At 39.2% G+C, this 12,879-nt stretch overlaps 1 protein-coding gene across 18 annotated transcripts in view; it reads left to right on the top strand.

The window, feature by feature from the left end:
* Nucleotides 1-12,879, top strand: part of ANK3 (ankyrin 3) — a 374,109-nt gene that overhangs the window by 347,097 nt on the left and 14,133 nt on the right. For 15 of the 18 annotated variants that reach the window (XM_055793683.1, XM_055793688.1, XM_055793692.1 and 12 more), the window contains 5 exons: nt 561-635; nt 1,451-1,582; nt 2,600-2,743; nt 5,192-5,864; nt 7,881-8,259. In XM_055793683.1, coding sequence (XP_055649658.1) covers nt 561-635; nt 1,451-1,582; nt 2,600-2,743; nt 5,192-5,864; nt 7,881-8,259 — 1,403 coding nt within the window. The remainder of the gene's footprint in view (nt 1-560; nt 636-1,450; nt 1,583-2,599; nt 2,744-5,191; nt 5,865-7,880; nt 8,260-12,879) is intronic. The other 3 variants (XM_027785924.2, XM_055793696.1, XM_055793697.1) reach the window with 1 other exon arrangement.

The raw sequence follows: 12,879 nt of genomic DNA, 5'->3' as shown, positions 1-12,879 counted from the left end.
AACTTGTTGATCCTAGTGCATGAACTGTTGTGATTGCCTGTGGAGTGACTTAACTGTAGTTTTCATTCTGTCATTGTCATCTGTATGTGCTGTCTTATACTCTTCTTTCTTCCTTCAAACAAAGCCTGTACTGTAGAAAGCTAGTGAAGCATGCCAAAGACATTCATGTAACTCAAAAATTGATGTAATTCAGAAATTGAAAGATTTCTTTTGTGACAGCAAATTTGTTCTGTCAAATTAGAGAAAACAGATGATAATCTGGTCTTGGTGGTTTCCACCAGTAATCGAACAACTTGTGTACAGTCTAACAGCTATATTGTCAGCATGTTTGGTTTCATTACACGACATCATGTAGTTTGACATTTGGCTTTACACAGGTGAAAATCTAAAAGCTATGAAAAAAAGTTGCTTTGTAGGTTATTAGGACACACAACCATTCTAGTAAAAAATATAAGCACTGGCAACTTAGTCAAATTAAAGCTATTATTTATAATAAGCTATTGTCCAGTATTGTGGTTTTCTGTGCAAAACCTTTTTAATCGACAAATTGTAAATCACAGGTCCACAGAGTCCATGTGAACGGACAGATATAAGGATGGCAATTGTAGCTGATCACCTAGGACTTAGCTGGACAGGTAAGCTTTTCTGCTTTAATATTGAAATTAGTCTTCGCTAGAACATTTGCAGAAGTAGTCTTTTACCGAAATCTGCAGAAAGGCTGCGTCAGGCTCTCCCAGACTCACAGTGGGCGCAACCTCCCAAAACCTGCAATACATTACTGGGCAAAGGTGCCTAATAGGAAATTACCCCACGGGTCTTGCCGTAAATCAAACAGAAACTCATAGGGAAAACAGCTAAAATGGCTTTCCTCTCAAGATGCTTACCCGAGGAGTCAGGCTCAGGGCTGCCTCTGTGTCTGGGGAGCCATTCCCCAAAGCCCTGGCGGTTCCAGGGAGCCCAGCAGTGCCCCAGCAGGTTGGTATACTGGTGGGCAGAGCTGGCCCTTCACAGCCTTACAGCTGCAGCAGCCAGCTCTTCCTGGGCGCAGGTGACGACAGCACTAGTGCTGAGCTGCACAGCAAGCTCACAAAGAGTAAGCATCACCAGAAAACCCAGGATGGATAAAATAGCAGCGATGAGGCAGTCTCCACAGAGGTTTTTTTCACCGTGTTTAAGTGGCTTGCTGAGTATAAATACAATAATAGCTCACAGAGATGACTGAATTTCAAAATTATGTCTGTCTTAGGAAATTGAAGTGTGAGTATATAATGCCATGTTCATCGTTATCCGCAAAGTTTGTGTCAGGTAGTTTTGTTGACATCTGTGTGATCTAAGAAAGGTAATATTTTTAAGCCTGACAGGGTGATTGAGGGATTTGTGCTTTGTTTGGTGCTTTTGTTGTTAGTTTCTTTTCTTGCTTGCCTTTTTTTTTTTTTTTTTGTCTTTATAGAACTGGCAAGAGAACTGAATTTTTCTGTGGATGAAATAAATCAAATCCGAGTAGAAAACCCAAATTCTCTTATTGCTCAAAGCTTCATGTTATTAAAGAAATGGGTTACCAGAGATGGGAAAAATGCTACAAGTAAGTTCAAGTAGTTACTGTTGTTGTTTATAAGTTATAGCCCATTTCATCTGTTGCCTCATCTAAGTAAGTTAAATTGAAGAAAACATTATGTCTTTTGCAAACCACTGATGGGAAGGAAAAAAAAAAGACGTTTCAGTTATATTTTTACCAGAAGTCAGAAACATGTCGTATTTATTCAGTATACATGCAGAAGGAAATAATCTGTTCTCCATGTCCATAACTGGTGGGATAAGTAATGAACTTAAGTTCCAGCAAAGAAAATATTGAGGAAAACTTTCTAATAGCAAGGAACATGGAACACGGAAAAGTTAAGTTAGGTAGCTTCACCGTACTGCAGGTCTTAAGAAAAGGCTAAGCCTCCTTCTGCGAGAAGTGATGGAGACACTGATTCTGCGCTGATCCTGTTGGTTTTAGCTGTGCATTTCACTTGAATTGCTCAAATTGAAAGAGAGGTTTTAGTTTTTGTGTAGGTCAGTGGTGTTTGTTACCGTTCTCTAATCTACACACTCCTACACAGTATTTGAGTCTGCTTTGATCTCTTCCACTGTTAAAGTAATTTCCAGTATTACTCTGTTCTTGCAACAAGATTACTGTAAATGAGATTTCAGGATGTATTGCATTAATACCTACATGGCTACCTATTCTGTTGTTCCTCGAAACAGAATGGTGAAAGTAGCTTTACACTCTTTTTACGCTCCAGTAAAGGATATTTTGTTTCAGTAGTAAGTAAATATGTTCTTAAAGAACTCTCTGACCTTACTCTTTGTGCCTTTTGTGTTGTAATATAATAATGCTTGGGGGGGAGGGAAGGCTCTTAATAGATTTATATCTTGAGTAAGTAGGCAGCAGAACGACCACTTGGACAAATGATGGGGTTTGCTAGCACCAAAGGCAGTGGGACAGAAACGCATGCCAGCAATCCATGGTTAATGCAATGTGAATGTAACTGAGAAAAACGATTACACAATTGTGCAACACTGAACTTTTTTCTGACATGTTCTGTTTGTTTTTCAGCTGATGCCTTAACTTCTGTATTGACAAAAATTAATCGAATAGATATCGTGACACTGTTGGAAGGACCAATATTTGATTACGGAAATATTTCAGGCACCAGAAGTTTTGCAGATGAAAATAACGTTTTTCATGATCCCATTGATGGTAATTGAATTCCATGGTCATATTTAGTTCAGTGACATGTCCAATAATACAATGATGTTGTATAAAGTAGTCCTTCAAGAAAGACAGTAAGTGCTACAAAAATAATCGAGTTTAATGGTAAGGGTTTTTCCTCTGCTAAAGCATGCTCATGGTATGATAAACAGGTTTCACATTAGTATCTCAAAGAATAAGCAGGATCCCGCAAACATATGCCTGAGTAAGCTTGTTCCCACCAGCCTCCGTTGACAGTACTTTAATGTTTTTCTCCAGCAATAGCTCATCTTTGAGGCTTGCCCATGTATATTTTTAATGTACTTGGTATTACATACTTTTCAAGTTACCTGGAAATATATGTATATTCTTTGACTTTCTGTCTAAGTAAGTAAGAGCAAGAATTCTTAAGAATTCTCTGAAGAAAAAAAAAGAAGGAAGAACAAGGGGAAAAAGAAAAGTGCTTAGTAAGTGCACAGAGTAAATTAATGTGCAGTTTATTACCAAGCCTCTTTGAGACAGGTGGACATCCATTACTTTGTAATTTTCACTTGGACCATTTCTACAGTGGCAGTGGAAAAATAGGAAAACGGTTTATTAGTGCATGAGAGAGTATCTTTTCCAGTCTATTAATGGGTAAAATTATGTAATTATTTCCACATGAAGGCTCTACCAACTCAGAACAGAATTGTGCAAGTTAATTTTGAGAGAGATTAAAAGGATAAATGAAGTTCTGTTTGTAAAATAGAATTGCCATAGGTATACTTATTGATCAGCATGTTGGAGATGCTAGATACTGTTTTTTCTTCTTTTAAATATTAGTTAACAGGCCCTGGGTTGCTTCTGCTTTGATTTGTATCACATGTAGTATAGCTCCTTAAATAAGACTTTTCTTTTGTAAGTAGCATTTCCTTTGGGTTTTGTAATTTGTTTAAGTATTTATTGGGCTTTCTCTGTATTTTGGTAGGATTTTTTTTTTTTTTATTTAGAGCATATAAGCTCAGTGTACCTCCATTATTGAGCAGCATTGCCGGTCATTGAATCATTGCATTACAGAAATAACTTTCTGTTGACATTTTAAGAAAATTGCTCTTGAAATGTTGCTTGTGCCTTTTAATAGTAGCATCAATGTTTCTATGAAAAAAATACGCTTCTCTGCAGTTGCTTTCTGTCTCTCCTCTTCTCTGAACCTTCCTCAAGCTTTCTTTCCTCACCAAGACCAGACCACCTTTACCTTTCTCTCAGCTGGTTCAGGAAACAAACAAACAAAAAAAAATCAAACCCTGTTAATGCACCTCCCTTTGCAGGCAGCACAACGTCAAGTTAACCCCACAGCATGCATTTCCTCCCTTTCGTAGGCTACCCAACCTATTATTTGCTGGAATGCAAACTTCAGATTTTTTTATCGTTTTCATATGTCTGTTCAGTTTAATCCTTTTGTATGGTTTTTACTGTGTTTTCATCAATTTTTCTTTTCTTTTCTCTCTCTATTTGATCAGTGTATCTGATTGTACCCATGTCACCAAGATCACCTCACTCTCCAAGATCACCAAGATCTCCTTACTCACCACAGTCCTCTCACCTGTATAACTTTACTGTACCTGAAATATTCATATAGCTCTCCCTTGTTGTGTTTGTGTAATTTTACTCCTTTATTCACTTCCTTTTTTAGTTTTTTATCCTGCTGTGTATTTAGATTTACTATTTTTTAGTATCCTCATTAGGATCCATTTCTGTTCCTCACTTTTTAAATATTCCATTCTTGGAATGAATGATTATTAATTGGATTAATTATGATTAATTATATTATTATATATAATATATTATATTATATTATAATTATTAATATAATTATAATTAATTATAATTAATTATGATTAAATTGGAGACATATATATTAGTAACATTGCATTTCTGGTATTGTGTATTTTCATATAAAACTATATTTAAAAATGTGGTCCTGTTTTAGAAATAATGCCTACTGACAAAAAAGTGGCTGTCCTATGTTATGATCTACTTCTGTCTTTAAAATTTATTTATTAAGCTTCCAAATCTAAATAAATAAAAACTGGGAAAGAAAGATATACACAATATGACTGCAAGAGATTGTACTGGATATAAAGGGACAACCACCCTTGTCCACATTTGGTTTATTGCATGCTCATAAGACAGTCTGCTATAGTTTAAAAATGTTAAAATGGCTGCAAAAACAATTGCTGAAATTTTTACAAAATAGTCCAAAGTACTGGCTTCATTGTCCTATTTGCTGGCAGTACTCATTTTTCATTCCATCTATTTAGGACAAAGTAAAGAAATCCATCAGAACTGCATTTGTTCTTGTACACCTGCACCTCCTCATATGTTTCATACTTTATGTAACTCATGAATCATTTGACATTTGCTTATTTGTCGCTCCACGCTTCATCCCAGTCAGTCCAAATGTGCTGTCTTCCTTAGGTTATCCCAACATTCAAGTGGAACTGGAAACTCCCACTGGGTTGCGTTTTGTGCCTCCCACCCCTTTCCACCAGGACGATTTCCTTAGCGACACCTCTAGCCTAGAGTCACCCCTTAGAACTCCCAGTAGACTGAGTGACGTGTTAGTGACCTCCCAGGGACACGTAGATGGTACAGCAGCAGCACCGCCAGTGGTGACTGAAGAAGACACTTCACTGGACGACAGCAAGCTTGATTTCTCAGTGCCTAGAGAAGGAACACCTAAAGATATTTCCATAGGCGAGAGCCAGTTGGAGGAAGCGGACCTTAAGGATTTTCCACGGTATCTTGGTAGTTATGGCGGGATATCAAAAGATGCTAAACAAAGGCAGAGTGAAGAGACTAGTAAAACAGGAGTAAGGACTGAACAGCCTGAGAGAGAAAAGTCTGGTACTGATGAGGAGATGACGGAAGAAAAGCTTAAATCTCTGTTTGAGGACATTCATCTGGAAGAAGGAGCTGAGTCTGAGGAGATGACGGAGGAAAGAGTATGGTCAATTCTTAAAGGTGTTCAGCAAGCAGAACAGGAAATGTCTTCAATTACAGGTTGGCAGCCTGACTCGTCTAGTGTCACCGAGCCACCGACGTCGGGACGGAGAATAGGTGGTAGCCTGCTAGATCGCTTGGATGATAGGTGAGCACCTTTGTATAACGGTGTCTGTGTGTGCGTGTAAGCAAGCCTCTTCACTCTGCTTTTACCTCCAAGAGCAGTGCTGAGGCTGCTGTTCTGCTGTTCTGTAAGAACATGTGTTTGTACACACACACGCACACAAATATATTTAAAAGAAAAAGTAATAGTTGATTTGGCCTCAGGCATACTTGTCTTTAGAAGTGTATATTTATCGTGTTTCATTCTTAATATAGGTATTTCAGAAGTAGTTTACATTATGTCTGGTGCATAATATTTTTGTGTTCTTTATCTCTTGTGTTTCTGTTTTTAATCAAAGTGATGCGTATATGTAACTGGAATTGAAAACTATGAAACGTACATTACCTGAAATGAGGATATTACATTACTCTTATTTCTCAAGTACTTTTTTAGCAGTCATCCTTTTCATTGCATCTCTCTGCCTTCTCTAAGATAGTTCTTACTTTTTCCATAAGCAAATTTTTAAATTGTCACTCTTTTTATAACACTTACTTTGAGCATGTTATATCATGCTGATTTACTAGATTTTAAAAGAGATTACTTACAAGGCATAAGAAGGTAAGGAGGTGATACCAAATCCGTTTAGTCCCATATGTTGTGTCCCAGCAGTGACCGCAGAGGATGCTCAGGGAAGGAGGAGAGTGGACATATATGCCGATTTCCTCCGGTACTCTCCCAAATGCCACTTGCTTTCAGCATAACAACCTCCTGAGATGGATGCTTTCTACGTATTTATCCTCAATGCATTTCTGTTGCATAAGCTTTTCCAGCCTCCATCTCCCCTTGGATCTACTTAAGCTTTCAACATTCACCACATATGTTGCCATGTTCAGCCTTACTGGTACCCACTGGGTGAAGAGCTCCTGCCTGCCTTTGTTTTGAATGTGGCTCCCATGATTACTAGTTGAAGGCGCCAGGTCTGCGTGAACTGTAAATCAGCAGAGGATGACTATCTGCAGAGTGATTATTTGTCTGTCAGCAGTTTACAACCCTTGCAACTTTGACTCAGGGTGCTTTGTGGTTCCAGGTAGCATTAGATAACTCTCTCGTTGAATCCAGTGGGAATTTGGCCATTGATTTCAGCAAACTGATTGTCTTTCAGGACTGTGAAGCACTTGATCTACTACTGATGCGACTTCTGTTGTTAAGCAAGCACTGTTATCCTGCATTTTATATTGTGGTAAATTAGTAAAATAGATCACTTCTAGAAATAGATCTACTTCCTTGAGTAGATAACATATCTGTTTCTAACTACGTTAATTCAATTTACTATCTTTTATAAGAGTTTTGCCAGCAAATAGCTATAGTATTTTCACATTTACAGTTGCAGTGTATCCCTGAAAGCAAGCAAAAATGCGAGAGAAGAAAACCGTGCATCAGAAGTGCAGGTTAAACCTGTCCATACGTAAACTGAGGCAAAACTTTAGTCAGCTTTCTCTCTTGTAGTAACCTTCCTTGCCTTTGGCTGTGGTATTATTGAAACTTTGCACTAAGGATTTATTTTCGGATACCAATATTTTTAAAACGGCATGACTTATCTGGAGTACAGATATTGGGGGAAAAACTACAATCTGTTCGGTTATTACTGGTAATTGCATGGTAACAGATACTTTCATCACCTCCTTGATTAGAGAGCAGGTTAGTGAATTAGTGCCTTGGGGGCTTTATCTCATGATTATACAAGGGAAATGGTAGGTTTTCTGTGGTTTTCTTTCTCTTTTTCTTTCCCTGCCCCCCAAGTGGAAGGGGATTAACATTTGGCCTTGTTTCCGATGTTGGCCATACTCTCGTTGCTTCTGAAAAGATACCATGATGCAGAACACAAGGCTATTAAATAGATTTATGTTTGCAAACTGAATTTAAAATTTTACTTTTTTCCTGTCTGGAACACATGCTAAGAATGAAGGCTCGGTAAGAGGCTCAGTACTTAGCCCTTCTGAGTGTGATTTAAGCACTGAATGGCTGTCTATTCTTCTTTCTTTTTTTTTCTTCTCCTTGTAGTTCGGACCAATGTAGGGATTCTGTTACCTCATATGTCAAAGGAGAAGCAGGGAAGCCAGAAACAAATGGAAGCCTATCCGAATCCACATCAGAGACAAAAACTAAATCCTACATCCAGGAATCTTTAAATGATGTGGGAAAACAGAGTGACAAAGAAGCCCTGAAAACAAAGCCCCACATTTCAGCTGGTACTGATGAGCAAATGTTATCATCAACAGCATATCAGAAATCTTTGGAAGAGACTAGCAAGCCAACAACAGAAGGCAACAAAACATCTGTGCCTGTCAGTGTGAAGAAGATGAGCTGGAGCACTTCTGAGGATGGCAAGCCAAGAACAAGCATCCAAGAGGAGGAGGGAGCAGTAATGTCTGAACAGAAGGTACATTATGTCCTGTAATAATTAACTCTGTGAGGAAGTCCCTATTGCTTGACATATCGCTTGACATAATTTTTTGAAAGACTTGTAATGTTGTTTATGACAGGGTTGGGGTTATTTTAGCCTTCTTTATGCCCTTTCTATTTATTGCTAAATTAAGAGATGTGGAAGTTAGTGGAAATTTATATTTTGCAGTGTGAATAGAACCAGGTGGAGCCTGGGCAGGCAGAGGAGCCAAGCAGGGCTGCACAACCCTCTGCCTGACTGGCCCTGAGCCCTGGAAGAGTTCAGAGCAGCTTCTGGGACTGCTATCCCGCACCGCTGGGAACAGGCCCCTTTCCTGCCCTGACACGCCACCTGTGCAACAGTGCCAAACAGCTCAGCTGCCTCCATCTGTTTCCACATCCAAGGTGATGCTACTGGTTTCCACTCTTCTTGTGACATTGAAGGGAGGAGAGAGGTATAGGGACTTTTTGGCCTCTATCTTGCTCCTTGTCCCCAGCACCCCCTGCGATTTTTTACTCTGTTATTTTGCAGGAAAGTAATTTTTGAGTAATATTTAATCTCCCCCTTATGTTTCTTGTTTCATGGCTTCATTCACCCTGACTCCAAAGTGCACCCAGCCAACAGGGATCAAAAAATTTCCAAATGTGTAAAGCATTTTTCCAGATAGTGGTTCTTCTTAAAAGACTGTGGAGAGGCTCCACTTCGGTTCTGCCTTGCCCAGCTTCCGCATCCTTAACTGCAGAACCTCCATTATAAGTTGTTTTCTGATGATGATGTTTTTAATAGCTTTCTCAGTTGCTTATATTTATTTCCCAGATGCTTAAAAGTAAAGTTGATTTAAAGAATGGCTTATAGCCCAATAGCTGTGTGCACCTCACAACCCAGCAGTGGGAGGGCTGCCATGGAATAGACCACAGGGCTGGCAGGGAACCATGCTGAAAAGGGCAACTGCGGAGTTTCTTGTACATTCCTGTCTCTGCTGACATTGTCTTTTCCTGGCTGTAATACAGGAGGACATTATAACTTCTGGAAGCGAGGTATTTCAGTAGAATTGCTTCTACATTATATTGCTTTTTTATTATTATTTTATTGTAGCACAATAAAAATGTTGGCTGTGGTGGGCTGCAACAAATTATTCAGGTTTAAATTAGTTCATTTTCAACTGCTCTTTTGATTATACACCTAAGAGTTCTTTTATTAGATGGTAACATATTCAGTCTCAGTAGTTATGCAGCATATGATTGTTATTATCTTGTTATTAGATCGTGACACAGTTGAAGCAGTGAAGATCTTTCCTAATATTCACTAATTACTGGAATACTTAAAAAATGTAAGAGCCTTCTGCAAAGGCAGTTAAAGGCAGATGGAAGAATTCCTTTAGCGTCCGTAGGCTATGGGGCAGACCCTGGGCTGATGTTATTATGCTACATTGTTTAAACACAGGGGTAAGCGTAGATGCACACTGTAACATGCTGAGGGTGTGCAACCTCTGGCTTCCCACGAGTGAGAAGATAAGTTGTCCTCCACTTTTGTCTGCTCTTGTCTTTTGGATTTCCCATCTGGATTCGAAGGAATAAGTGCAGGCTTTTCTTATGTGTGCTTTTTGCACTACTTTTGCTTTATTGGTAAAGAGTGATAAACTTCTCTTCTAAATAACAAGTCTTTTTATAGACATGATGTTTAAGTAAACTGGTACCAGAAAAAAATGTCATTTCTAAATCTGGGTCTCTCACAAAGCCTGAATTGGGTAACAAACCAGTGTTTGTTAGGATGGCAACAGGAATTGCTTCTAATGTCTTGTTGATATTTCTTCGAGAATGTCTTCTAATCTAATTTGAAGTCAATATTTTAATTACTAGCACAGTCCAGTTCAGGGTGAGACATGTCATATGCTGTCATGAAAACAGAAAGAGAATTTCAGCTGCCATCTTTCTGCCAGGAATTCTTCAGAAATGCTCCATAAAGAGAAAAGTATCGAAGAAACAGATTTATTTCTGTGGAAAGAAAGGGGGGGGGGGGGAAATAAAGTTACTTCCCAAAGTAAGATTTTTATTGTTCTGTGACCCATTGGGAAAAAGCTAAGAAGCAATAGCATTCCACCTGCAGGGTGAGGCTTGCATCAGTGCCTTCGCACACAGTTTGCAACAAGAGATAAACTCAGATGATTGATACTGGGTTGCTGCCTGGTGACAGGGATGAAACAAATCGTTGGCCTCATCCCAAGTCCACGTAAATGCCTATAAGTTTACAAAAGCAGTGCAGTGAAAGTGTAGGCCATATAATGTTCTACGAATGCACAAACATCAGATTCCAGTGATCTTTTAAAATGAGAGGAGCACAGCACAGTTGCTCTATAATGCCAAAGAGAATGATGTCCACCCCGTGGCTGAGGTGACTGTCAGTGTCAGAATTCCATCACAAATAAACCACTTGAATCTGTTTATTAAAAATAACTCTTCCTCCAATGCCTTTATGCCCTCTGGGAATCTTCCGCTTCTTGTTACTTCTTCGAGATAGGGCTGAATTGTAATTTTTTGTATACACATTTGGCTAGTGTCAGAGGACAGCAGGAGACTCTACATGCAGATGAATACTGTCATCCTGCCCTAACCCTTTTTGCTATACAGTCCTTTTTCTCCACCCACCTATGCCTACTCTTGTTTTACACATCATTTCTGAGAAATGCTTTTTGTTTGGGATGTCTTGGGCCAAACTCAAAAAGAGAAACAGAAATGCGGTCAGCACTATCCACTATTTATGACTTTAAAATCAGCTTGGGGCTGTCATTGAGTAATTACAGAGAAAAATTTCAAATTTCTCTATTCAGAAAAGGGTTGATTCAGGCAAACATCATGTGTGAAGGGCCTCTGCCCTGTGTCCATCACACACATAGGTATGAAGCCCTCCACCAGGCATGTGCGTACAAGGCAGCTCAGCCCCAAAGCTAAGATGCTCCTTGGATTTTGGAGAGGAGAACTCTGGGGCTGTCAGAGGGTGCCAGGATGGAGTAGATGCCTGCGTGAGACACTGGTACCTCCCGGCATCGAGCTGAGACCAGCATCAGGCTGTTCCCCCGCACTCTGAGCTGAAGTCTACCAGTTCCCTTCTTACAAAATGTAGAGTGATTGTACTTGACACTACAGTTTTGCTGCCTGAAAGCAGATAAATACTGAGCGGGAAAGCCATATACATGGAGAAGTTTTTCAAAATGCTTATTTGTAATCTTTGTGGAAGGGCACCACTGAACCTTTCTGTTTAAATGTCTTCCTTCTTTATGAGGGAATTCACTTCCCCTATCTTGCGAAACCATGCAACTTGTTTGAAACATTAATTTTTGAGGAGAAAAAAGCAAGGAGTTACGACAAGGATTTTTGGTACACAAAATTTTTAGCAACTACATAAGATTTAGAAATACCACAGGTCAGATGCATTCCATATACCATTTTCTAAGACTTAAGAGCTGCTGAGATATTCCATACCTGGTACACTTACCAAGCTACAGCATGCCAAGGAGCAAAATGGCCTCCTCCCACCTTATACTTTAAGCACAAAACTGTGAGTCATTGGGTACATAGTAAAGAAAGGAAAACCACTGTCCATGATAACCTCTGTTTTCTTCTCCTAGTCCTGATCAGCATGTTCTGTTTTGCAAATGTGCTGTTCACATGTACTAAAACTGCATTTATTAGGAATTTAGTGACAGTGACAGTGAGATTGAGAGCGATTCGAGCGCAGATGAAGAGCAGAGAGTTATTACAAGAGTTTATCGGCGGCGGTTGATTCTGAAGGTATTTTGTAACTTGCATTCCTGAGACGATGTTGGCATGGATGTGGACTTGGACTGCTGTGTCAGAATGTCAGTTTTGGCATACTGGAGTCCGTCTGGTAGTGCGCTTTACATTGCCAGTATGTATTTATAACCAAGTGCTAGGTGGCCTTTCCTTGCTTAACCCAGAGGTTTCTGGTTGTCCTCTCCTGGAAAACAACTGTGCTGCATGGCATGGTGTGTTCTTCATTTCCAGTGTTTTGCATGGCATCTTAAAGACTACAGCTAGATGCAGTGTGTTGGTCTGATGTAGAGCAAAATGAATTGCAGACAGATATGAGTGATGATTTTTTTCTTTTTTTTTTATTTCCTTAAAAAATTATAAATTCCAAGTCAAAAAATTGCAGGAATGTATGTGAATGGGATATAGGAGAGTGAGCCTTGCACTCCGGTTGAAACTTGTGGTCATAAGTGCTTAATGTGTTCTGGAAAACCTCCTCAAAACGGCAGGTGATCCTGATTTAGAACCTACCAAAGTTAATAAGAGTCTTTGCATTGCCTTCAGTAAGCTTTATTTAGTATATCTATTTACAGATGGCCTTTATTTACAGCACTGTAGACTTTATATACTGATAATAATGGGATAGTCATATAAATAACTGTTCGCCCTCATACTTTTTCTGGTGTGGTCATGTAGTATGGCATTATTTGCTTGCAGCATATGGCATAAGAAAATAATTCTGCATTGGAAAACATTATGTTAATCCCTCAGTAACTTAAAGGGTTTATTAGATTCTGATTAGAAAATCATGTAGCTGAGCCATGAAGGAGAGAGCCAGCCACTATAGTGC

This window comes from Falco peregrinus, chromosome 1, assembly GCF_023634155.1.
Source record: "Falco peregrinus isolate bFalPer1 chromosome 1, bFalPer1.pri, whole genome shotgun sequence".
Taxonomy (NCBI): Eukaryota; Metazoa; Chordata; class Aves; order Falconiformes; family Falconidae; genus Falco; species Falco peregrinus.
The sequence above is the reverse complement of the archived record's forward strand: the minus strand, read 5'-3'. Positions and strand labels throughout refer to the sequence as shown.